This window comes from Chenopodium album, chromosome 25 (genome assembly GCF_948465745.1).
Source record: "Chenopodium album chromosome 25, dcCheAlbu1.1, whole genome shotgun sequence".
NCBI classification, from domain to species: domain Eukaryota; kingdom Viridiplantae; phylum Streptophyta; class Magnoliopsida; order Caryophyllales; family Amaranthaceae; genus Chenopodium; species Chenopodium album.
Genome location: NC_137858.1, coordinates 34,903,540 through 34,931,132, shown reverse-complemented (window position 1 = coordinate 34,931,132; position 27,593 = coordinate 34,903,540). Strand labels below are relative to the sequence as shown.

The 27,593-nt window shown below is 33.8% G+C and overlaps 2 protein-coding genes across 2 annotated transcripts in view; both read left to right on the top strand.

Annotated features, from left to right (window-relative positions):
• LOC145613093 (DNA-directed RNA polymerase III subunit 2-like) overlaps positions 1 to 12,357 on the top strand; it is a 31,005-nt gene extending 18,648 nt beyond the window's left edge. Inside the window, exons 27-38 of the mRNA XM_081668148.1 lie at positions 162 to 301; positions 399 to 489; positions 3,420 to 3,541; positions 3,867 to 4,002; positions 4,079 to 4,209; positions 8,120 to 8,245; positions 8,322 to 8,377; positions 8,838 to 8,908; positions 10,231 to 10,315; positions 10,396 to 10,499; positions 11,398 to 11,526; positions 11,663 to 12,357. Of these exons, the coding sequence (XP_081524274.1) occupies positions 162 to 301; positions 399 to 489; positions 3,420 to 3,541; positions 3,867 to 4,002; positions 4,079 to 4,209; positions 8,120 to 8,245; positions 8,322 to 8,377; positions 8,838 to 8,908; positions 10,231 to 10,315; positions 10,396 to 10,499; positions 11,398 to 11,526; positions 11,663 to 11,713 (1,242 nt within the window). The 3' untranslated portion in view covers positions 11,714 to 12,357. The remainder of the gene's footprint in view (positions 1 to 161; positions 302 to 398; positions 490 to 3,419; positions 3,542 to 3,866; positions 4,003 to 4,078; positions 4,210 to 8,119; positions 8,246 to 8,321; positions 8,378 to 8,837; positions 8,909 to 10,230; positions 10,316 to 10,395; positions 10,500 to 11,397; positions 11,527 to 11,662) is intronic.
• Positions 12,358 to 16,924: 4,567 nt separating this feature from the next.
• LOC145613348 (peroxisomal OPC-8:0-CoA ligase 1-like) lies at positions 16,925 to 22,781 on the top strand. The gene is made up of 6 exons (XM_081668437.1): positions 16,925 to 17,879; positions 19,251 to 19,700; positions 20,285 to 20,430; positions 21,778 to 21,845; positions 21,958 to 22,060; positions 22,383 to 22,781. The coding sequence occupies exons 1-6, from the start codon at positions 17,099 to 17,101 to the stop codon at positions 22,500 to 22,502; spliced, it is 1,668 nt and encodes a 555-aa protein (XP_081524563.1). The 5' UTR covers positions 16,925 to 17,098; the 3' UTR covers positions 22,503 to 22,781.
• Positions 22,782 to 27,593: the final 4,812 nt, after the last annotated feature.

Genomic DNA, 27,593 nt, shown 5'->3' with positions numbered 1-27,593 from the left:
TGAATGAGCATGGATCCCCTTTTTAACCTTGTCTTTTTCCTTTGAATATGAGTTTGAGTCTATTTCACCAAATGGTGGTTATTGACTGGAAAAGCTAAATAGAAACAGCCTGTTAAAGCCAAAGACTTTTTCTGAGCATGTGGCTTTGTACTTATTTACAGGTGAAGTATGACAAGCTTGGTGCTGGACAGAATGCAACTGTTGCTGTAATGAGCTATACTGGATACGATATAGAGGATGCTATAGTTATGAATAAATCATCATTAGATCGTGGTTTTGGGCGTTGTATAGTGATGAAGAAGTATTGTTTAAATTTAAGCAAGTGAAATTATATTCTTCAACTTTGTACAATGACTGATTTCTTTTTGTCATCTTGTCTTGTGTCTGCCATTTGATAGGAAGAGCGCAATTATGCAGAGGTACGAGAATAATGCATCTGAAAGAATTCTTCCCCCTACAAGAGAAGGATATGCTGCAGAAAGAATGCAGGTAATACATTAATTCTTTGACAATCTGAATATCTTTTGTTCAGTGTGATATGCCACATTGAAAGGTCTGCGCTTTTTTTATTTATTTTTATTATTAATTTAATTTTTCTTCTTTTGTCTTTTGGGTCGTGTGCATGCATTAGTGTTGTTGATTATAAGTTGTGTAGGGAGGGTTGATTATAAGTTGTGTAGGGAGGGGGGGGGGGGTTAGGGATTGAAATTTTCTTAAGGCAATGAATTAATTAATATTCTGTGTCTAAAAGTTATCATTTGTCACTTATTAATTCAGATAAAACTACAGCCTATGTACCATTGTTTGCATAAGGTGACAAAACATGTCTATTATGGGAAGCTGTTGAAACAACAAAAAATATGCTACTTTTACCCTTTAAATATTCTCGGAGTTGTTGAGATTTTGTGAGCAACTATAATCAAAGATGTGTAGCCTTTATCTTTATTGTGTTGGAATGAATATATGAATTATATGTTTGTTCGACATTACTCTTAAATGCGAATCCAATCTATGCTTTTTCCGGGATACGGTAATAATTTTTTTCCATGACTATGATGTGCATCATACAAGATTATTTTTTGTAGTTATTAATATAGATGATTTGAGAATGTTTGGGGCATTTCACATACATGTGGCTAGGCAACTAGTAGATTTACACAATAAAGAATGGGTACGCCATTGATGTGCCTTATTCCGTACCGGGGACGTATGGCGTTTCCTTGAAAAGTGGTTCAGGAAGGGTTTTTGGGTACGACAAGGATGAGAGATTGGGACCTTTCGGGGACGTTTCGGCTATTTTTTTGACGTCCCTAACCCAATCAAGCCAAGGTCATTCTAAAAAAAGAATTTTACTTAACTGAAAACCGACCACCTGTAGAACCCTAAAAAAGTGTTCACTATCTATGATGACAAATTGCGACTACTTGGTCATGTGTCGGTGCGTCAGTTTGTGTGAAAGAGAGAGACTAGAGAGTTGCTGTGGTGGGTCAACTTCCAACACCATGGTCACCGGCAACTAGGGATGGCAATGGGTCAGGAAATTGGCTGACCTTGTCAGACTACCCTAAAGTACGGGTATGGCTCCAATTTTTATAGACCTTATGGGTACGGGGTAGGTATGAGTATAAGTATAGGTGGTATCAAGTAGGGTTCAAGGTCCGGGTACAATGTATTCGGACCCGGACCCTACTCGCATACCCATCAAACCCATACCCGTACTTAGACCTGCCTAATTTACTAAATTTTTAAAAAAAAATCAAAATCAAATAATACTTGTAAAACCCTAAGTATGTAAGGAGTTTATAGCTGGCTTGCCGCATATCCCACATTTCGTTTCAGCAGTCCAAAGTTCCAATTTCCAAACAGAGAGAAACCTCAAGTCCTCAGCTTCAGTACATCTCCACGTTTTGCGGAGTCGCCGGTCTTAGGCAACCATCCACATCACAGGTTTTATAATTGTTTTACGATTCGTCAATCAATTGTTAATGCTCTCATGTATCAGTTTTTAAATTTTTTGCGTGCTATATGCAATCTTACACTAAAAAATACGATTAAAAATTAGGGGGAAAAATAAGGTAAAGGACCCTGCTTGGACACTGGACCCTACCTAGACTTGCTAGACAGCTAGAGTCATAAGTTTCAATACTGACATGGGAGAGTGGAAGTTTTATGAGTTATTTTCACCCTTACATGTAAGATATTGGAATATTGCTGGAGTCATTGTAAGAAGGAATTTAGTGTATACCTTTTCAAGGTCCTATGAAAGTTTTGTGCTGTTGTATTAAAGGGAGAGCTAGGTAGAAATTGGTTTAATCATAAGTTTCAAAACTGACATGGGAGAGAGGAAGTTGTCTCTTTCGTGGTGTATTTATCATTTAGAAGGCTAGGATATCCTTGTCTTGGTGGTGATGTGGGCAACATTGTTGTTTTTATTTATTTACTGGTATTTATTTTAATCTTTACTCATTAAACCAATTTATCCCACTCTTGGGCATTTAGGTTGGCATGACCTAACACATGATACATTGTGCTTTTATAGCCAACACATTAGACAGATGATGGCTAACACATATACATTTTGGGAGGATGTTAGAGATGGGAGTAACCATTTTGTGTCTATTTCCCTCAATTATATAACTTGTCCACTTTACTTGACACTCCTGTTTCCTTATTCCACTCTGGCAGTGGTTGGGATCTTCATTTATGGAGCCATCATTGTGATAGGGAAATAAATGAACACATTGGTTTTCTCAGTTAATTGAAGGTAGAGGATTCTAGGTGCTGGTTGAGGGATTTCTTGGGCTGCTCAACTTCCAAGTCTTTGGTTTGCTTACACCCCTAGTTATCCTCTCTTTCCAATTGAAAAATTTACTGGAAGGCTAGGTTCCTCTTAAGGTAAGAGCTTTTGGTTTTGGGTAGAATAAACATTATTGATATGCTCTTTCGCTGGACATGTGCATGTTGTGTCGTGCCAATAGTGAGTCGTCCTTGCCTGCCTTCCTTCACTGTGTGATGGTGAGTTATATTTTGAGGCAGCTGTTTGCGTGTACAGGTAGTCCTGAATCCGTCGTACATTTTTGTATTGTTGTAAATTTGTGTTTTGGTCTTTAAAAGGCAAAGCAGAAGTTGTGGCTTTATGATGATCAGATGATGCTGTTGTGCCTGTAGTTGATAGTTAGAACGGAATGGACAAATAGTCTCTTGAACCATTCCAACCTGTGATCTACTTTCTGGGATAAACTAACTTATTTAGCATCTTTGGTGGACTACAAATTTGTAATCTGTAGCTGCTGCTATGAGGACTAATTCTCCTATGTATTTTCTGCTTTCTATTCATATAGATTAAATAATCTTTTTTCCAAATAAAAATTAACACTTTTATAGCATTTTTCACTAAGCAACTTTTGTGACTTGTATAGGCATTGGATGATGACGGTATTGCTGCTCCAGGACAAATCATTCGACAAGATGACTTCTTAGTCAACAAGTCTACACCAAAGATTACAAAGGGGCCAATCACCTCAGGAATGATACCAGATAGGTTGTTTGATTTTTCATTTTATTCTGGTTGCTTATTTATGCCCTGTTCCAAAATAATGTGCTACTTTGGAAAACCATCTCAAGGCTCTTTGGAAAGTTAAGGTGAAGAATGGTAAAGGAGCACATGGTTTTAATGAATCACTTGTTCTTTTTACCTCTTCCTTTTGTCCATTCCTAAATCTTCTTATGTGAAATGGTTTACTGTATTAACTATGTGGAACGCTATTATGGGACGCTAGGGGTCTTTTTTATTTACCAATTTGGTCAATTGACAGTAGTCTCTGCATATAGTAACATTCTGAAGTAACTTGGTATGGCTTCTCCAGTGAGTATAGGCCCACACCTTTCAAACTTAGTGGTCTTGATGGAGATAATTCAGTGATAGATAGAGTTGCACTCTTCGCAGACAAGAATAGCAACATGTGTATAAATTTCATAATTCGCCAAACTCGTCGTCCAGAGGTAACTGCAATTATGTTCATTTTTCAATACAACATCCATTTGTCATATTAAAACACACACTCATTCTGTCTTGCAGGTTGGTGACAAGTTTAGCAGCAGACATGGGCAGAAAGGTGTATGTGGTACCATTGTTCAGCAAGAGGATTTTGTTTTCTCTGAGCGTGGCATTTGTCCAGATCTGATTATGAATCCCCATGGGTTTCCAAGGTATTCTTCTGCTCAACACCACCACCATTAAGATTTGATGTAGACAAGATTTGATATTATGAACGAGAACCACCTACCAAGACTTTAGTCATCTAAGCTTTTCTTCTAAATTTTGATTTATTTAGTTGATGTCACAGTAATTTATTCTAATTTTGCTAAACAATATTGTATGAGTAGATGGTAACCGAAGAAGTTGATGCTTATAACACCAAACTCACAAGTTTAATCTTTTTTGCTTTAATGTATTCGTAGAAAGTTTAACTGTCAGAGGGGAATAATTTTTGTTAACAATTGTGTGTTTTGTGCATTGTTATTGGGGAATCTGGGGGCATATGCTCTTACATGGAGGAATAGCCTTTTCATGTTAACTATATAGGAAACTATTGGGTTGGGATTTGGGACTAGCTAGGTTGGCTCGCAGACTCTGATAAACATTTGAGTTGACTGCTTTGGGAGGCATAAGAGGAGAGGATCATCTTGGCTGCCAACTTGCATGCCTACTCCTTTGGATTCTATTTCAAATTGCAAATAATTTCTTGCTTTCTTTCGGTGAAATTGACATGAAACACATTATTTTTTCCAAAAGTTCTTTGGTGAAAATCTATATTCTTTTTTCAGTGTGTGCTTCTTCATTATCTCTATAATGTTTCTTCATCTTTGGGAGTCTATAATTTTCTTTTAAATGTTAAAATTCTTTTTTCAAAGAAAGTGAATGTGGTTTTGAAAAGGACTATGGATAATCACATAGCCACCCCCCCCTCCCCCTCTCCCGTGTTGAGGCTAAGCGAGAAACTCTATTCTAAAATTATCCCTTGCAAGCGCAGCCCTCTTAGATGGCCATACATGTGGATTACAAATGATATTCTATCCCTTTGAGAAGTACTGAAGATAATACAAAACCTTTAATACATAGCTGTAATAAGGCGTGTATAATTCTTACACTAAACCTTCTGTGTTAATCATCTGGACTTAAGTCCACTTCCTTTTGTTCTTTACCTCTTAGCAAATTTGTTACCTACTTTATTTTCCTACTTGTAATTTTTGTTCACCAGTGATAAACTATTTTCCAAATAAAAAATAAGGAAAAGTGTCATTTTGCTTAAGCAAGAAATCAGTGATTATAAATTAAATTGAATATGTGCTTTTGTTAAAGGTAGAATGGAACTATTTGGTTATTATCATTGCTTCTGTATAAAAGAAAGGGAAACCAACACTTTATGGTGATGAATTTATGTGAATGCAAAACCCCGTGTTTCTTCTAGGGAATCTCCTAGTTGTTCTAATGCAACCAAAAAGATTTTCTTCAAGGGATTAGAAGTCCATCTTGTTACGATGGTTGGGGCAGGCTGATGTTGGTTTACGTGAGTTTGGTATATATACTACAAAATTTGAAAAGGGAGATCTTTTTTTTTTTTTTTCCTTTTCTTTTTTTTTTGGGGGGGGGGGGGGGGGGGAGGGTGTCTGATTAGTGATGGCTAAGTTTCAACCTTAGTAAGCATTAGTGATGTTCAACACTTAGGCCTTGGTTGAACAAAAAATGTGGGGATTTGAAAATTCATGGGAATTTAGAAACGGGGGGTTTGTTTGGTTGACAATAAAAAGTGAAATATGTAGGAATTAAATTACCAAGCCCTCCCCGGTAACTCAACATTCCCGTGATTTGCAAATTCCTTCTCAACAACCAAACAACTTTATGCAATTCCTAGAAAATTGAAAGAGGGAATTTAATTCCAATGAAATTCAATTGCCTATGGGAATTAATTTCCTATATTAACCAACCAATACCTTAAATTTAACCTCCTTTTCGTGTTGGCTTTGGATGCAAATATGCAATTACTATGTTACTTATTATGTTTTTGTATTCAGTGGGATAATAGTTAAACCAAAGCGAGCTCTTTAGATAGTGATGATCAATGGATGAAAATCAACACCCCCTACACGTTGTCTTACTTTAATGCTTTTATTGTGTTGTAGGTCTCGATAGATATTGTCTAGCCACTCTTGTTAGAGAACCTTAAATAACTAAGGGGCCCATGATTTCTTTTTTCTTTTATTTTTATTTTTATTTTTAGTCTTTGACCTCATTTCTGCCTCCAAGACACACAGACGATCAGTGTTGGACTTTAATACCCGCCACTATGTATCTGTTTTCAATTCCCTTGGCAGACTACCTGATTTAAAAATAGAGAAGGGTGATTTGTAGAGAAAGCTCGGTCAATCCTTTTTTCTATCTTATAATTACCTTACTTGTGGAATGATGATAGTTTATATTCTTGTTGTAATTTACATTCTAAAGAGAACTCTTTTATTTAGGAGATGAGTGAGTTAAAAGCTTTTGTTTTCTACTTCTAATCTTGAACAAATTGCTAGAGTACCGTAGTCCTTAGAACATCTTCCTTTTTTTCTGATCTATTTTTCTTGTAGGAAATCTTAAGTTAATAGTACTTATTTAGATTGCTCTTGCTATAGCTGTAGTATAAACATAAGGACATGTAATGTAGGATCTGAAGTGCAAAGTTTTGATTATAGAGGAAGTTAAAACGATATGTAGGAAATGGGTTTGTGTAAGCACATAGCACAATTGTATTAGATTGAAGTGAATGCAAGAAAAGGTTTTTGATGGTGCAAGAGATAATTTCCTAATTCATGTAGTTGACCTTATCCTTTTAGGATTAAGGTTTTGGTATTGTTGCCTTTGTTGGTGCTGTGAAGGATCTTTATTTTTATAATTATTTGGTTGTGCTGGGAGTGCGGAGGAGAGGTTACATTTTCCCTGTCATTTACCCCAATAAATTACTTTGCAGGATAAAAAGTTGAGGGCAAGATGGTAGCCCATTGCAAATTGACCCATAAATAGCTATAATATACTCACCCCCAATAAAAATCTCTACTCAGTTTCTCCCTCTCTCTCTGCTACTAGGGTCATCCTAATCTCATCCAATAAACTTTGCAACTTGCCATTTCACAATTCAGTATTGAAACAAAATCTTGAAATATTTGTGAACAGATGAGAATGAAAGAAAATTAAATTTCACCCAACAATCTCCAAAAAATTTGAATTACAAGTATCACCCCCCCCCCCCCTCCTCGGTTTGTGTCTTATAGCTCAATGTAAACGAAGCCCTGAATTTGAACTTGGAATTGTAGGATTCACTAAATTATGATTTGTGATTACTACGAATTAGGATAAAAGGGTTTTGCTGGATTGTGTGAGTGAGGATTGAATTGAGGTAAATGTCGGAGTTTGAAGGTGGAGAAGAGGATGAATATTAGTTTTAGGGTGGGCCTAATTGGCTGGATAGAAAATCGTGTTTTTTTTAGTTGCTGGAGTTCAACTGGAAGGTAGCAAGCATTTGGTGGTTTAGTCAAGGCTTTATATACTTTATCTGATTGATTGTTATTGACAAAATATTACTCCTATAATTTTTATTTGGCTTTATGTCCTCGTACTAGTTCTGTTGCTTTTGCCTCTGGCAAAATTCTCTATGTTCAAAAGGCAGAAAAAAAAAATCACTTTCAGTATGTCTTCAAAGTAACTTAATTGCATGGTCGTGTGTGTGTGTGTGTGTGTGTGTGTGTGAAAAACTAGTGAGAAAGGGATGCCTAAATATATATGTTGGTGCACTTGGCAAAAAATGCTTTAGAAGTTTTTGTGGGAGAGCATGGACAAAATTATTCGATGTTATGGAAATCGTTTTTGTTCAACAATCTATATAGTATACATCATGTGTTGTTAGACATGACTAGAATATGAACTGATATTGGACATGTTTACATGATTTATATCTTTGGTAGGGTAACATATCTTGCTTAATATGCGTGTATTGTAAACTGATAATTTAGATGGGCATCTTATGCTTGATTGTAATCTATTTATATGTAATGTGCTTGTGTGGCTTTTTTTTTTCAGTCGAATGACTGTAGGGAAGATGATTGAGCTTCTGGGAGGTAAAGCTGGAGTTTCATGCGGCAGATATCACTATGGAAGTGCCTTTGGTGAACCAAGTGGCCATGCCGACAAAGTAGAAGATATAAGGTTTTGTATCACTTATATGATAGAGTTTTGGTTTTCCCAAGATGTCTTCTGAATTTTGTTTTGTGCTTTTTCCCAGTGAGACCTTAGTGAAGCATGGATTCAGCTACAGCGGCAAAGATTTCCTCTATTCAGGTTATTATTGTCCTTCTAAACCTTTTTACATCATGAGATATGTATTTCTGACCTCTCTCTTGCATTTTTTCTTTCTTATATCCATTAGTTTTTCTGTCAAATGTCAACATTCTACAATATCTTGGATATTATTTATTTCGAATATGAAATCTGAAGCAGTTATATTTCATGTTCTATAGATATATTTTAACAATTTTTTGTGGCCGTTTTTATTTTTCCCAAGTGTTGAGACAATTTTCATTACCAAATTGTTAACTTCGAAATTGTCACTGACTTGCTTATCAATTTTATTACCAATATAGATTTAATGTCCACAGCTTTAAAGAGCTTTCATTTCATTGTTTACTGCTAGTGTTATTCAGCTAAAAAACATGATATTGAAAAGTTACCCTCTATTTTCCCCCTTGTCTGCAAATTATTATAGTATGAATGTAATTTAATTTTCTTACTTTTGCTTCAGGCATAACTGGAGAACCACTGCAAGCATATATATTCATGGGGCCAATTTACTATCAAAAATTAAAACACATGGTGAGATCTGAGATTATTTGAATCTTTTGACAACTATTTACTGTGCATGAAATCTACTTCATACAATGAAAATGTGCTGATTGCAGTAATTTTTTCTCCTATCCCCCTCCTCCCCACCCCCGTCCCCAGGTTTGTTTGTTAAGTTGATTCCCATGCTTTTATAGTGACTTATATAAATGCTGTGCACAGCTTAGTAGGAAGATAAATAACCTTTTACTATTCTCTCCCCACTTCTATACCTTGATCATCTTTGTTTGGCTCGCAAGACAAGTTAGTTGACTTATTCATGGAGTTTCTTTACTTGCCAATTTATATCCTCCTAGATAGATTTCCTAACTTAAGACCTTTCCCTATCACCACCTATTTTAGGAGACTGGGTTCTTAAGCAGGTCGTGGTTTGGTGAAACTCAATACATTTTTGAACTTTCCTATATGAAAGATGCTACATCCTTATGCATGGAATCTGTGGCTTTCTTTTGGAGAGAAAGGGGGCCTCTTCTTGTAATGGTAAAGTAGATTTTCCGTGGTTCAGGATTCTAGGTTTTAGAAATACTGCCTCTATTTCTATTTAGTTGCACCATTTCTTATAGGCACCATAAATTAGGAGAAAAAGTAGGGGTCTGTGAAGGGGATTTTAAGCAAAGAAGCACGAATTAAGGCAACTGGAAATTGATCACCATGTGAAAAGTAGGGGCATATAGGTCTTGCAAAAAATCGTGATAAGAAAATGCTGCAATTTTTATGATATTTTTGTTTTAATTTAATAGTGCATCTAGAGAGAAACGGAGGAAGTAGTTGGGTATAGTAACTTGGAATTTTAAGAGGCATAAAGTTTTTGTGTATTTTACTTTTCTGCTATTATGGGTGCTTTGGTTAGAGGGGAATAGGATTGAATATGATTAGTTGTCTTCTTTGGCATCCTTATTAGCTAGTAGTATTCCCTCCTTTTTTTTTATTACCTGTTTTGACTTCGCGTGCTATTATTACACCGATTTCCTTGATTTAGCCTTTTCGTTTCTCTCTAGTTTGATGAAATTCTGATCTCTCTCATTGTAGTTTCCTCCATCATCTTCATTTCTCTCTCCACCCCCACCCCAGGAATAAAAATAAGGAAAAAAAAAATCTATTTTCGTTTTGTGTTCATGAATTGGATGCACATCTTTCTGTAATCTATTCACGATCTTTTCTACCATCAAAGATTTTGGTTTATAATACTGAGTACTATATTCCTACTGTTGCTCTTATGAACAATTCTAGTTTCTTGTGGCGTTTTCTAGTACTGAAGTATTGCTACTAATTGCTCCATGTTTTGGTGCAAACAGGTGTTGGATAAAATGCATGCACGAGGCTTTGGTCCTCGTGCTATCTTAACTAGGCAACCAACTGAGGGGAAAGCTAGAAATGGAGGTACTAAAATTACTAATATAACTGTGCTCTTTATAAACTGCTAAAAGTTCTGTTTTCGTTGACACCAAATGTCTGTTCAGGATTAAGGGTTGGCGAAATGGAGCGTGATTGTTTGATAGCTTATGGTGCTAGCAATCTGATTTATGAACGCTTGATGCTCTCAAGTGATCCCTTTCACGTTCAGGCAAGTACATACGTTTGAAATTAGAAACTGTTGCTGTCTATTCTCATTCTACATGGATATCACTTTATCCTAGTAATTGCGGAATGCTATCTAGTTTTTTTACTGAGTAATAATATTATGGGACCATCCTAGTTCCTCATTCTAGCTTGTTGCAACTCTTGCAAAGAGAAAGCTCTGCTCTCTTCTTGTGTTTTTTGTAAATGTTCCATAACTAAGGGTGTTCAATGTACCGCACTGTATCGGGATTCTGTCCATGCAAATTAAAAAGCTGAGAGATAGGTTTAGAATTTATTCAGTTCAAAAGGATTTCTGGAAATGGTTTATTTAATGTAATGTGAGGTGCACAAAAAATTTTCTTCAGTTGACTTATTCCAGTAAGAGATACTTCAACTCTTGAATAAGATGAAATAGTGGAGCTTCTGGGGCTATTTGCTACTCCCTTTGCTTTTGGGGCTATTTCATGTTATTATTCACCAAGTTCTCTTCTGGTCATCTCAGTCTACAAAGCTGGAATGTTATTCGTGTTGAGGGAGTAAACTGCAAGTGCTTTCAGTTGATCAGTGACATAAATCTTTAAAAGAATAATAGTCAGAAAACACAATAAGAAGAGTCATTTGTTTCTAGAGTTTTAAGTTGGATGAATACAGGATAGTGAATTTCCCTTTACATAGCATAGAAATCTGCTGAATTTTCTATTGTTAAAAATATTTATGTTCTACTTCTTGACATGCTTAAAAAATTCCGTGTTCTGCTCAGGAGGGGGTGAGAGGCAGTTGGATTTTTTTTTTTCTTAATATTGGATGGAAGTTCTCCAGGATCAGCTGTATAATTCATATGATCTGTCATTAGAATGCATGCTGCAATTTTGCTAACTCCCATTAATCCTTAATCTGTGCAGGTTTGTAGGTCATGCGGATTGTTAGGATATTACAACCATAAACTGAAAGCTGGTATTTGCAGTGCTTGTAAAAATGGGGAAAATATATCCACCATGAAATTGCCCTATGCTTGCAAGCTCCTGTTTCAGGTAAATTCCACTCCCCCATGCAACCCAGTGCCTAAAAAATTTACAAAGTATATAAATTTAACAGTGATCCTCTGTTGTATGATTGTGACTAAACATGTTTCTAGTAATTATGACAGATTACATCTTTTCTTTGCAGGAACTCCAATCAATGAACATAGTTCCTCGTTTGAAGTTGTCCGATGTTTGATTTTACTATCTCTGAAAACACTTGAGCTCTGAGATGCAATATTGTAATGATATCAATATGGCATTGGCATAATCTCCATTGGCTAATGAGCGGAATATTGTGAATAAAAATGAGTGTAGCAATAGTAAGATAAATGGTGCATTTGACCAATTTACCTTGTGGTCTAGTGTCCACCATACATCAATCGCAGGAACCAGGATTTTCTCTATTGTGAACAAATGTTGCTTTATCATACCAGGGAGGATAGATTCAGGACAGATGCAGCACGGTAAACCCCTGCATACAACCAGGGACGACTCTTGGAGGGTGTGTTGCCGTATGCCCATATTAGGAGTTTTGTAGACACTGATCTTAGAAATAGTCGTGTATATATATGATGCGTGCATCACTTGCTATTCTCTTTAGCATTACGGGAATAGTTTGGCAGTTATTTTTTTTATTTATCAGTAGTTGGACTTGTGAATTTGTGATACCATAGGGGTGATAATGAGTAGATAGCTTCACAAAGTTGGTGTCAATTAATGCAATTTTGCCTTTAATATACTAATAGTCTAATATAGATTGAATAGCTTGGATGTAGGTTTGTATTAAGAATCTACCCTTGATTATTTATAGTAAAATTGTAGGAAAAACTTTTAAAGTGACCTTTTTGTTCAGAAAAATCATTTAAAAATTTTTTTGCCCAGAGAAATCTGTTTAAATTTTTTTTTGTTCAAGACAGCCAACACCCATTTTCCGACGTTGACTGAACATTTTTCGGCGTTGACCACTTGTTTCCCCCATGTGCCACGCACGTGACTCCTAATTTCCTAATGATACCCCATTTTTCCTAATTTCACACCGTTTTCCCTCCAATTGAACACTCTCCTACTCTCTCTCTCTCTCTCTCCTTCTCTTTATTCTCTCTGTGAACACATCAAGGCCATTAATCTTCTTTGTCATGGCTGCGACATCATCAATGAGGACATGAAGCTGCATTAGTCACATCTCTTTGCCAGTCTAGAATACCCTCATCAACCCACTCGAATTTGTCACAACCTCTCTGCCCAGTTTCATGGTCATAAAATTTGCATGCAATGAATTTCCTCCCATGATTATCATGGGTCCATGAAGTCCTCTTCGCAATAGGAAAGCCACAATCACACCTCATAACACTTCCTCGATCCATATTTGCTGCCCAATTGAGAAAATTTAGAGAGGGGAAAAAAACCCTAATTTTCAATCAAGAATCGAAAAACTTAGAGATAGACAAATTAAACACTTACCTCTAGTCGAAAATTGGTGGGAAAGCCTTCTATTACTTCGAATTGGCTGCATTCCAGCAATTGAGAGCCCGGAGCAGAGAAAGAGATGAAATAGAATAAAGAGAAGGAGAGAGAGAGTGTTTAATTGGAGGGAAAAGGATGTGAAATTAGGAAAAATGGGGTGTCATTAGGAAATTAGGAGTCATGTGCGTGGCACATGTGGGAAAACACGTGGTCAACGTCCGGAAATGTTCAGTCAACGCCTGAAAGTAGGTGTTGGCTGTCTTGAACAAAAAAAAATTAGAACAGGTTTTTCTGGGCAAAAAAAAAAAAAATTAAAAGGTTTTTCTGAACAAAAAGGTCACTTTAAAAGGTTTTTCCTGACAAATTTTCCTTATTTATATTTAGGTAGGATTGTACAATCCTGCGTACCTTGATTCCTACCTACAATTTAGATTGTGGGATGATTTTAACAACTAACTTAACCCATATGTCAATGCAATAGTTAAACTTTACATATATAATTATATACTAGTATAGATTATTAAAAAAAAAAAATTAAAAATGATATAACTACCTCATTTTTCTAAAGTTTTACTCACTTTTCGCTTTCATCCGTTTATTTGAGTTTTACTCATTTTTTATGACAATTTTTATTCATTATTTTTTATCATCTACTATTGTATCATGTGGGACCTTATTTTATTCAATAAATTTTGCACTCACTATTATATCTCCTCTTTTTAGTACAAAGTACAAAAATACATGCATGTATGATCCCCATTTTTTATTAGGATAAATACACTTTAATATTTCTAAGATTCCAATTATTAGTGATTATTTCTAATAATCTCAACTAAGTTTATTATCTAATATTCCCAACTATGGGGTTAATTTGCCTCTAGTGATCTCAACCGGTCAACACCAAGTCAACGACAAAACTTAAAAATTTCTCAATCAGCTAAATACCTTAAAATTTTCCATCAAGACACAAGAAAAATTTATTAATTACTGTAGATTTTGTAAATTAAATTCAATTGAAACAATGAATGGTGATTTAATATTAACAAGTATCTATAAAAATATGAGTTTTTTTTTAAATATCCGACAAATGGGAAAAAAAAGTTTATTTTTAATAATTTACAATATAAATTATTTTTTCCAATACAATATATTGAAAAACTAGAATATTAAGTTTTATAGAGATAGAGATGACGTCTCTTCAGAGACATCTGATAGAGATAGAGATGACAGTATACATTCAAATCATTCTATTAATAAATCGTGCACGAGTATCATCCACTTTTTTTTTTTTTTTTTTTTTTTGACTTATTCATCTACTTAAAACTATGTGTTGATCAAAGTGAAAAAAACGATTGGAATAAAAAGGTTGATATTATAAATTAAAAATCCATTTTGTCCAAAATAATTGACACATTTGACATATTTTCACTATTCATTCATATAATTCATATTAATTTCGACTATGATTTCATATAATAAATTTTAGGAAAAATTAACATAAATAATCTCAATAATCTCAACTTTGTTTACCATTCTCATTTTAATTCATATTTTTATTTAACTCATTTTAATCCTAATTATTTATATCACTTAGTCTAAGGACTTTGGTCAACTACTACTACAGGTAAAACCTCATTTCCTAAAAAAAAAATAAAAAAAAAAAAAAAAAAAAAAAAAAAAGAAAAAAAACAAAACTAAAATTTCTATAGTATCTCACCTAAGACATATGTTATTTGTCATATTTTATTCTATAATTTAAGTATAAAAAATATTGTTCAGTTATGTCACACATAAGATTAAAAATATTCATTTATGTAGGCAATAATTTAAGATAGAAATAATGTGCAATTTTGTCACATAAGATCGAAACTATTCATATGATTTATTGTAGGTAATAATGGGGCAATAATTTATAATAAAAAAATATTATGTAATTTTGTCGCATTAGATTAGATACATAAAAAAATATTTGTAAGATTTTTTGTTGGCAATTGTTTAAGGTAAAAAATATTCGTAACATTTTTTATAGGCTATAAAAAATTTCAACAATAAACGGAGTACTCCCTCGAGTAGTCCCTAGTGTTACAGTTTGACCGGCACATAGTTTTAGGCAATTTAATTGACTTAAATAAAATAAGAGGTAAGTGGGGTAGTTGGAGTATTAAAATCGTAAAAAAAAAAATAGTGGGGTTAATAGTTTATTGAAAAAGTAATGAATGTGAGAGGAAAGATTTAATAAAAAAAATAGTAGTGGGTTGGGGAAGAGACCATGAAAGGATAGACATATATAATTTTAATGTAGTTTTTTGTCAAAAAAGGAAGTGTAACACTTAAAAAAAATACGGCCGGAAATGGGAAGTGTAACACTTAAAAAAAATACGAAGGGAGTATATATATTTTGACAATTACTTTATATAGAATTGGGAAAAAGGGTAGGAAATTTTTTAATAATGGAGTAACATGTGGAGCTTTGCATATAGTGACCTCTGTTTTAGTATATACTAATAGAATACAAGCAATCAAACATGGATCTGAAATCCACAAATAGTTGTCGAGGTAGGCCTTTTGTGAAAATGTCTGCAAACTGATACTGTGAAGGAACGTATAAGACCCGCACATGCCCCAACGCCACCTTTTCTCGAACGAAATGAATGTCCATTTCAACGTGTTTGGTGCGTTGGTGCTGTACTGGATTATGAGATAAATAAATTGCACTGACATTATCACAATCAACAAGAGTGGCCTGCTGGAGAGGACAATGTAGCTCTAATAAAAAATTACGGAGCCAACAAGCCTCGGAAACAACATTTGCCACGCCTCTATATTCTGCCTTTGCACTTGACTTGGATAGTGTAGGCTGACGCTTAGACGACCCAGAAATAAGATTGTCACCCAAAAAAACAACAATAGCCGGAAGTGGAGTGTCGAGGGTCAGGACACCACCCGCCCCAATCTATGTCAGTATAAGTAATCAAGTTTTTAGGAGCTGAATGATATAAATGTAACCCCATGATCAATGGTACCCTGAATATATCGCAGAATCCGTTTTAATGCATCATAATGAGCCTCTATGGGATCATGCATAAATATACAAACCTGCTGAACTGCATAAGCTATATCAGGGCGAGTAAAAGTTAGGTACTGTAATGCACCTGCACGATTGCGATAGAGTGTTGTATCATGAAACTTAGGTTCAGCGACTGCATTGAGTTTAGATTGAGTATCCACTGGAGTTTGTGCAAGTTTACAATTGCTCATACCTGCACGCTCAAGAATTTCCTGTGCATATTTTTGCTGTGACATAAAAAAAGTTTCACCCAACTCGAATATATGACATTCTGACGATCAAGAATAAGAGGAATGGCAGATTTTATATTATTCACCCCAAAAGCATGATGAAATTCAGTAGATGTTGCTGACGGCTAATAGAACAACATGGGAAAAACAAAAGAGGTCGGCTAGTGCTAAGGCTTGGAAGAATTTTTTTTTAAAAAAAACAATATGCAGAAGTTATAGTTAGATCGTTAACCTGTATTGTGATACCATGTTAGATTTAAACTCTTCAGATTGGAGTATATTCCATTAATCAATATATATAGGGTCACAAGTATAAGTCCTAATCTCGTTAGGAAATCTCAAGAGATACAAAATATCTACAAAATATATCAAGTATATAGATAGATGTTTGTAGAGTGAAAACTATCAAAATTTCAAATTGGAAATTGATGTTACTGAATCATCAATAATTGAAACTGTTGATGATATTGGGGGGAATTGTTAGAGAAAAAGAAAATTTAAACAATTTTTTTTTTTAATTATGAAAAATGTTGTTAATTAGGTATAATGCACATGTTGCTTGTCTTGTAGCATTCATCTCCACTAGAATTTGTTACACTATAAATTTATTCTCCACCTGAGTTTCCACCAACATCCTAATCGAACACAGTCAACTCTCTTGCTCAACTCCAATTTGGCAACTCCCCTTTACTACTCGTACTATATATCTTCAATCTCCCTCCCTAACATTCTGACAAACATCAAAGCTCGAGAAAGAATTCGCAAGTATTCAAACGAATTTAGAGGTGTCAAACACTGACCCGACCAACTCGACTCCAACATGGCGCAAGATAACAAAAACATTGACAAAAAAAGCGGGTATTGCAGTAACTCCACCTTTTACAGCAAACGACCACCAATTCCACTCCCACCAAACACATCTTTAGACATCACCACCTTCATCTCCTCCCGACCCCACCGCACCACCACCGCCTTCATCGACGCCACCAATGACCGCCACGTGTCCTACTCCGAGCTCTGGTCCACCGTTGATTCCCTCTCTTATTCTCTCTCCTCCACGTGGGGTGTCCGCAAAGGCCACGTCATCCTCATTCTCTCTCCTAACTCTCTCTCCTTCCCCCTCGTCTGCCTCTCCGTCATGTCCCTCGGCGCGTTGATCACCACCACCAATCCTCTAAACACCACGCGCGAGATTTCTAAACAAATCGCGGACTCGAAACCGTTCCTTGCCTTCACCACCCCTGAGCTCGCCCCTAAGCTCGCCGGCTCCGGCATCCCGGTGATTCTACTCGGCGGTGAAAAGGGTAATTTCGGGAACGTGAAAATATTGACGACGTTGGAGGAGATGGTCAAAGGAGAGAGAAAAGAAGTGATGAGAGTGAAGGAGAGAGTTTGCCAAAACGACGCCGCAGCGTTGTTGTATTCGTCGGGAACTACTGGGGAGAGTAAAGGGGTAGTTTCGTCTCATCGGAATATGATCGCAATGGTACAGACGATCATCGGACGGTTTAGATTAAATGATGAAGATCAGAGGAATGATAATACATTTATATGTACTGTTCCAATGTTTCATATCTATGGCCTTGTTGCCTTTGCTACAGGTAAATTTATTAACTCCATTTTTTTTTTACTGTGTTGATATATATATTTTTACTGTTTAACGTTGTGATTGTTAGTATTTTGTTAATTCCGTACGATAATATACTGTCTATTATTTCATTTTGCGTAGGTGAAGGTAATGGTAAGTCATAAGTCATATGATAAATGTATTTTTTTTAGTGAAGGAAATAATTTACTTTTTAGAGTAGTTACTTAAAGTAAGTCAATGTGGGTGATTGTGGTCCAAGTGTATAATATATTATTTTTTGTCGGTTGTTATAATTACACTTCATTAAAAATATTACGTAATTATAAATGTCTGTTATAATGATGACTAATTCTTATTCTTGTACGAATATATAACTCCTTTTTTAAGCAACGAGGCCGTAATTTTAGATTTTATGTTAATATTTTGGTGCGACGTGTTATATTGTTAAGAGGTGATTTGTTATATATATGGAATTATGCATCAATGCATGTGATATTTTTCTGGTTTTGAGAAGTTATAAAGTAGCTTTGTGTTGTTTGAATCTACTTAATAAAGCATAAAATGCTAGTGGTAGCTTTTAACTTTATTGTAGTGATTAGTGTATGTAACCTTTACTGATGTAGACATGTAGTGGATGCAATCATGCAATATTGACCATAGTGCCTTCAATTAGAGAGTATCATGTACAAATGATCCATCGAGAAATAAATTAATTATTGCAATATCAATGAAAGGGTCGTTGGATATCCTCATATCTTTAAATTTTATGTTATAGAAGTAGCATTCAAAATTCTATACCAGTATGTGAATTGATTCGAAATACCATCAAGGAACAATTTTTAACTTTGAACTGTTTATACATGAGTTGCAAGGTGTTCTAATAGAGTATTCTTTTTTATTTACTATCCTTTCCCGGTATCAGAAACTTACAAGAGCCAAAAGTTGGCTAGTCTTAGTAAATCACATGTCAAATCTTTAATGTTAGATGTTCGGAATATGGTCCTTGACTCCTTGTGCTGTGGAGGATGCTCTATGAAATGATAACGATAATCATGCTTTGTTGTATCAAAATCAAACTGAGTCTGATTTTTTTTCCAAATTCTTTAGGATATCCTGGAGAATACTTTTCTTGGTTTTGTAAATTGGTGTGAATTCTTACTTGAGTTTGTGACATGTAGTAGCAACTTACTAATCTTTCACTGTTAGACCCCAAATTCAATAGGAATTCCAGAAAATGGCTAGTGGAATAGTGGATTTAAAATAAAAATATTAACAATAGAGTAATGACCTTTTGGTTTGATGCTTAAAAGTTAAAACTGTTGCACTAAATAAATGTTGTAGCTGATGTTGATGTTTTATGCCTTGGGCTCAATCTTGGCCACAGGATTACTAGCAGCTGGAGCTACCATTGTTGTCTTGCCCAAATTTGAAATGAATGATTTGCTCCTGGCAATATCAAAGTACAAGGTCAGTTACTTTCCGTTGGTCCCACCTATTCTGGTAGCAATGGCAAATCATGCGGATCATATCAAGAAGAACTATGATCTGAGTTCATTGAAGCATGTTTTGTCTGGAGGTGCCCCATTAGGAAAGGAAGTGATCGAAGGATTCTCGGAGAAGTTCCCAAATGTTGTGATCATGCAGGGTTATGGGCTTACAGAGTCTACAGGCATTGGGGCTACAACAGACTGTTTGGAGGAGAGTCGGAGGTATGGGACAGCTGGGTTGCTCTCGCCAAGCACAGAGGCAAAGATTGTTGACCCTGAGAGTGGAAAAGCCTTGGGGGTTAATCAGACTGGTGAACTTTGGCTTCGCAGCCATACTGTTATGAAAGGTTGTTTGCTCTTACACTTCAATTCTTAAGTGCTCAGTGCCATTGTTTTCTTTGAAATTGTTTTCCCTCAGTAACTTTTTACGAAAATAGGAAAAAGGAGGAAGTTTTAACATGTTGCTTTTATGAGTTTTATGGATGGCTTGGTTGAAATAAAAATCAGCAATTACTTTGATAAATTTATAACTAGTTAGGTTTTTTTTAAAAGGAGACTAGTAAGTTTTAACATGTTGCTTTATGAAATTATGTGTTTTATAGATGCCTTCATCTTTATTGAAATCAGCAAATTTTAACCATACCTAACTTCAAGCCCAAAAGGCGAATGTTCATACTTCGTATTTATCCAAGGCATCAAATATGCATATTAGATTTGGTCCCTGATGAGACTCCTGTATGCTGCTTTATAGTTTTTATTTTACTGTTTACTATGACATTCTGTTTTAAGACTGAAAATACTCAAAATGTACCAGAACTGGCAGAACTTGATCTGACTATGACCTGATTTTAATGAGTCTGATCATTCTCCTTGCCAAGCACAATTTATTTTCAGATGCTATGTTGCCTAAAGTCTTACATTATTGTTGCAGGCTACTTTAACAACAATGAGGCGACTGTTTCAACTCTCACTTCAGATGGTTGGCTAAAAACCGGTGATGTGTGCTATTTTGATGAAGATGGCTTCCTCTTTGTGGTCGATAGACTGAAGGAATTGATCAAGTACAAGGGATATCAGGTACTTCTTAACCCAAGTAATTCCATCCCAAGTTAAATCTTTAATTATGTAAGTGGATGTGTATTAACCTTTCCCTTTTTTTGGGTGGGTGTGGGATACGGAAGTAGTAACTCTTCTTATAGTGCTTCCTTGGATGACTGATTATGTTTCTTTCCTGGAAATATTACTTATTGATGCATCAGGCTAAGATACGTTATACAACTTCTCTTCCTGTTATACTCTGTATCTTATAATAACACTAGTGCATTCATTTGATCAACAAGTTTTTCTGCTGTTCTGGATGCTAAGCTGACTAGTATTCTAGTATATGCTCATTTCCTTAATAACTGGCTACTTTCATCTCTAACTAACTGCAAATAGTGATTTTTTTTTTTTCAAGCAATCAAACAAGTTTTACGGACTATATAGGTATGTGTATCAACGTACCATCGACCATCAAGGTCTCCTTTGTTACAAGGGATATGCATTTCACCTTGAGTATCATGCTTTGGGGTACTTAAAACTCCTACATGTGTACGGATGCTTTTAACTTTTTCTATTTAGGTAATCAACACGATATTTCTATAAAAAGTAGTCATACAGGACACTTGGATAAGTTCCCATGTTAATGAAATGATTGAAATGGACTGTAGTGGAGCTTGAGTAATATAGAAAGCTCCTGCATTCCATATATGTGGCCAACAGGAGTAGACATCATTAAATGTAAACAAGGAATTGCAATGGTTTTGAATCTAAATCGATATCTGGATCTTTTGGCTCTTTGAGAGCCTTGATGGATATGGAACATCTACTCATTACATAGATTCACCCTCTTTTATCTATAAGTCTTTCAAATAAGACCGTCTTAGCATCATAAGACCATCTAAATTGTTTTTGTGATGTCCATTTGGAATCGATAGTCATGTTACTCATGTATGCCACGTCCTGAAAAAGCTATCATATTTGCAAACATAAATTTATGTGACTTAAATTTTGAACATGCATGATACCCCAACTTAGATGTAGTTGGGGAAAGAGGATTGAGAGAAGAAACTATTATCTTATTTATCTAGGTTATGTTAGTAAAATCGTAATGAATCCCATAGTTATGGAGGGTCGAACAATATGATTCCTGATTTTCAACAGAGTGGGGTAATTAAGGTCTCTTAGATTGACTCTTAACTTGGGTTAATATTTCTCTAATTTTGATCTTCTTTCTTACTCAATATGAGGATTGGTTTTAATTGAACACCACAGGCTGATAAAATGTTAACAGAAGATTAGCATTATACTGAAATTTAGACATGAAAATAATATCTTAAGTTCCTGCCCCTGAAAAAAATTCTCATTGATGTATTTGATATATAGGTTCCACCTGCTGAACTAGAAGCATTGCTGCTTACTCATCCGGAAATTGCAGATGCTGCTGTTATTCCGTAAGATTTAACTCTAAACATACACGCATCCTTCTTTGTGATTCCATTTCTTTGTCTTTATGTTTGTCAGTCTGAAATACCTGATACAGTAATGCTCTTTTGTGCACAACAGGTTCCCAGATAAGAATGTTGGTCAGTTTCCAATGGCATATGTAGTGAGGAAAGCTGGTAGAAACTTATCAGAGAATGAAATCATGGATTTTGTAGCAAAACAGGTGAGCTCAAAGGCCATAGAACATAAAACTTGTTAGGCGTATTTAAACTTACCCACGCTTATGAACTTATCTGAAGTTATTAACACTTATTTGAACTAATTGAAACTTATTATTCCTTCGTTCAAAACTATTAACTCTTATAAAAAGTAAATATTTGAACTTAGTTAGCCCTTGGATCTAATTGTTACTTATCTTGGATGGAAAGTATTGAGAGTAGAGCACAAATTGGGATGTATAAGGAGACATGCAAATGTCAAGCTGTGTTTCCATATGATCATTCAAAGTTATGAAATACTAGTAAGTTAACTTTTTTATGGTGCAGGTCGCTCCTTACAAAAGAATCCGGAGGGTGGCATTCATAGATTCTGTGCCGAAGAACGCATCTGGGAAGATTCTGCGGAAAGACCTCATCAAGATGGCAACTTGTGGCTCGAAACTATGAGCCTATTGTATTATTGTAGAAAACACAAATGTTTGAACCCATTGGTGACCAGCTTGTATCAAGAGCCTGGTCGCATATATAATAGATTCATTGTTATTTAATTTGATAGAAGAGATTGCTGAGGAATCAATACCTCCCCAATTTAATATGGCATTCGTCGCTGTTGTATGAATAATGTACTGGAAATCTTGAATAAGCTGAGCAACAAAATTGGCATATTCTTAGGTGTAACCTCCTGCACCTAGTGTAGGTGCAACAACATGAAACACAGGAATTTATAGATGAAACGCAGCCCAAACTCAAATCATGCAAAATGTTTTTCCCGCATAAGTTTGTTTCTTTTTAAAAATTTTAGTTTCCTTCTTCCCAATTCTATCTTTTCTCTTTTCTTTTCTAATTCTCATCAAAATTTTCGATCATAAATTTCATTATAATTTTCTTTTACTCTGTTTTTTCTCCTTCTTTTTTTATTTCAATTGATTCATCAAATCCAACCACGAATGTTGTTGAAGATAGTTCTTGATCAAAAATTTGCAATAATGATGATATAATTACAATGATCTTCATCCTTTCGTTATTTTGTGAATTGATTTTGAGTTTCAGAGAACTAATGGAGAAGAAGGTGGGTTTTATTTTATTTTCTCTCTCCTCCTTTTCTTTTTTCTTTTTATATATATATTTTTTTTCTTTTTATTCTTAATCAATCATATGTCAGTAATTATTTTATCTATGATGAGTCATTAGATTTAAGATATATAATCAATTTTTGAGTTGGAATAGTTATAATCGAATATTTGTATAATTTACGTAAGAAAAATGAACATGTAATAATTTAAAATGAACATTTATTACAAAATGAACATTAGTACATTAAACATGAACATTTTTATTATATACAATGAATTTGAACTATTTGAATATGAAAATCATGTTCAATTTTAATATACTAATTGTTTATAACTTTGTTTATCATGTTCATTTTTGTACGTGTTCATTTTAGTTTTTTTTAAAGGTTTTATTCAATTGCAACTGTATTTTGTTAAATTTATATCAATTTGATCTATGTATGAATTTTGATTTATTATGTGGTGCTTTTGTAATGAATTTTGATCAATTCGATTAGGTTTGTGAACATGTAATTCATGTGAATTGAATTTACGACCTTTAAATATGAACACAAGAAAATTGAAGAAATAAAATGATTATGAAAGATACACATTATAAGTATTAAAAAAATATGAACATGCATTAAAAATATGAATATACACATTTTAAAAAATGAATATACGTATTCAAAATATGAACATATGCATTATTGGTTCATTTTTTGAATGCGCATGAACATAATCATTTCAGAAGGTGAACATATACATAAAAAATATGAATATATGGATTTCAGAATGTTTACATAAGCATTGAAATATATGATCATATGCATTGGTTCATTTTTGAATGCGTATGAACATAATTAAGCATTTCAGAAGGTGAACATATACATAAAAAAATATGAACATATGGATTTAAAAAGTGAATATATCGTTTCAGAAAGTTTATAAATGGATTCAAAATATGAACATATGAACTTCAAAATGTGAACATAAGTAACCGTTTGATTTCACTATTTTTTTTGACAAATTCCAATAAAAAATTTCGAACAATAGAGTTTCGAACAATTTCAAACAAAATTAAGTGATAATCATATAATTCAAACAAAATTAAGTGAAATTTACATAAAAATTGCCTTTTTTTAGGGAAGATCCTTTTGATTTTGCATCTCTTTTTTAATGTCCATTGATGTTTTTGCAGTTTTTTAGTAAGAGAAAATGAAATGGAGGAGAGAGAAAGTGAAAAAGAGGAGAGAGAAAATCAATAGAAGAAGAGTTTTGAGTTTGAAAGTGACATTACATTCAATGGGTGTGGGTGGGTGTATTGGGTGTGAGTGAGTACATTGTAGTTACCGTGTTTTTTTAGTTTTAGAGCCTTTTTTAATTGGGTTGTGTGTAATTGGGCTTTTGGGCTGCTGTTACACCTGTCTAAGGTGCACCCGTGCACAAGGGTGCACCTTAGACCAATTGAACAAAATTAATGGTAGTTTATACTTTGACATGTATTTGACATAAGCCTTTTTATCAATTGCAATATTCACAAGGTATCCCTGTCTTTAAGATCTAAGGGAAGTGTAATACTGTGAATTTTGTGAGCCATCCTGTCTCTCTAATTAGTATATTTCAATCATAAACTCTCCATCATTTATTTATTTATTTAGACAATTTTGAGAATTGTATTGAGTGGACGGGGTTAGTTGAGAGAGATTCTGGTAATTGCGTTTCTTGAATGCACAATGGACTTCTATTCAAAAATAAAAAAATACACGATGGACTAATAAGGAACTAGTTTAATTTCCGTGCAATGCATGATTTTAAACAAACACTGGTAAGATTTGTTTATAATACAGATAAAGAAAGTTTTATACTCCATAACTTTTTTTTTTTTTTTTTGTATAAATATGGTAAATAATTTCTAGTGTAGCATATTACTTGTAATATATACACACACACAAAAAAAAAAAAAAAAAAAAAAAAAAAAATACTAGTCAACATGTGTGCAATTTGGAGAAAGGATAATGTAAACATGTTTTGTTTTAGTATTAGTTAATAGATTTGGAATACTCTTTTAGGGCACAGGGAGTATTTTGTATATAATATTGATTGCCACAATACATGTAGTAAGATTTGCAATAATCAAACTTTGTATTCTTTGGCATCTTAGAATTTGTTATATACATCCGAATGTACCGTACACTCAAGTAGCTAAGGTTAGTTTTTGCTTTTCATTTGATGACAAAATGAAAAACAATTATCAAAATGAGAATAAATACTTATAATGTACGGTGCATCCTGGTGTATATAACAACATCTCTTGGCATCTTGGCTTCTCTATTTTGTAGTTATGGAAGTAATTTGAAGATGTAGCTTAGACGGTAGGCACTAGATCCATCCGTCCGGCATAGGTTATCAGAAGAAAATTGCTACTGTACAAGAACAAATTTAAGAGCCAAAACACAAAGCCTAAATATTCAAATGGGAACTTTATTGTGGTTGGGTTGCATATTTGCTTATCTGAAAGTAACTTCCCACTGTCTCAAGTCCCAACAACAGCCCCTTCAGAGCTTTAGGTATGTGGTTCAGGTGATGCCCGATTTTATATGTTGAGTATCGTCATATTGAATTATTGAAGTTCCAAAATATAAATATGTACTACCTACTAAGAAATTAAAATTATATAAAATAAATAAAATAAAAAACACACAAATTAATACATCTTCAATACATGTTAACTATATTTAAGCTGAGAGTATATACATGATCAAAAGATAGATAAAATGGTTAAATATTTATTACGCTTTTCAATTAATTTTATGTTTGTTGACATTGTTTTCAAAGAGAAAAAGGCCAAAAACTTTTCTCAAAAATAAAACAGAAAAGAAAAGGCCAAAAACAACCAAATATTAGTCTAGATTTATTGACAATAAGCAACAAAATGTGTAGCACCTTAAGAAGTTGGTCAATTTTAAATTCCACATGAATATGTGGTTTTCCTTCAAGCTTCATCTAATTTCAACAAATTACAAGAAATTAGGCAAAAAGAAAAAGAAAAAGAAGTATGGAAAGAATATTAGTAGAAAGCAAATTGCACATAAGAAGCCATGGAATTTAGTAGAGAAAGAAGGTACCAAGAAAGAAAGAGAGAGCTCCTTTATTATTGCAATTTCAATTTCAATTTCAATTTCAATTATTCATAGTCTAGTTTTTGCAACTTTAATTACACTTGCATCACTTCCATTGACGGCTATGACATCATCTTTATTACATAACCTAATAAAAATAATGTAATCATATAAGTCCGTACCATTTTAATCAATTTGATCATATTTAATTATCACTTTATTTTCTTTGTCCTTTTCCCCAAGTATTTATTATTCAAAAGTGAAAAGTCTCTTAACTTGAAAGAATGCTACACCAAAGTAACCAAACTTAGATAAAACATAAGATTATAGTTTAGCACCAAAAAAAACATAAGAATTTAGTTACAAATCATCGAGCAATAATTAGGGGCGGCAATAATGGTTAGTTTGATCCTACCTCTATTAACATGAATCTCCCCATACATAACACTAAATATTTCACTTAAAGGAAGAGATGAATGAGATTTGAACTTGTGACCTTATCACAACGGTTCTGATTTCATGTTGGCACGTTAACTCTAATACCATATTATAGGATCAACTCAACTACTCAACTACCACCTTATTATTAAGCACTAGTTACTCCATGCATAAATGAATTACACTTGCTTTTTTACAATAATCTTCTATACAGACTTTTTTTTTACCAATTACAATATAGATTTTTGAGTTTACTTTTGATAGCTTTTCTTATATTTTAGTAAAAAAAAAAAAATTATAAAATTAGATATTTGTTAAGTACTCATCTTAAGAAATTAAACAAACACCTCAAGTGATAATAATTTGTTAATTTTATGAGCGATAGTAAAACTTTGACTTCATATAATAAAAGAATGTAACAATTTTTTGAAACAAAGGATTTCATTTCATATTCATACGGTCACACCATTCATACTTCAGAGTTCAGATCAATTTTTGTCAAAAATGTTTTTTTAAGAAAATGGTTTGATTTTTATAGTTATTGGAAGAGTGTTTTTTTTTTTTTTTAATACCGAAAAAAAAAACAAAAAAAAGGTAAAAAAAAGGTTTAGTTTAATCTTTAAATATTGTAAGATTTCACAAATTCTTGAATAAGAAATAGTTTCATTAACTTATTGTAAGACGTCTTAAAATTACTCTTATATGCTTTAAATATAAATTGTACCCTTGATATTCACACACACAAAAATAAAATTGTACACTTAAAAAGCACTCATAATGAATTGATTAATTATATTATCCTTTATAACATGTATTTATATACACATTAAAATTTTAAAATACAATCAAATTCAATACAATTAAAAATTACCCTTACATGGGTTAAAGTCACTGTAAAATTGATATAGTTATCCTCAGATTTAGCA

Coding starts and splice junctions, on each gene's coding strand:
- LOC145613348 (XM_081668437.1), top strand. CDS start 17,099: ATGGCGCAAGATAACAAAAACATTGACAAAAAAAGCGGGTATTGCAGT. Junction 19,701..20,284: donor CAGCCATACTGTTATGAAAG/GTTGTTTGCTCT, acceptor TTATTGTTGCAG/GCTACTTTAACAACAATGAG. Junction 22,061..22,382: donor TGGATTTTGTAGCAAAACAG/GTGAGCTCAAAG, acceptor TTTATGGTGCAG/GTCGCTCCTTACAAAAGAAT.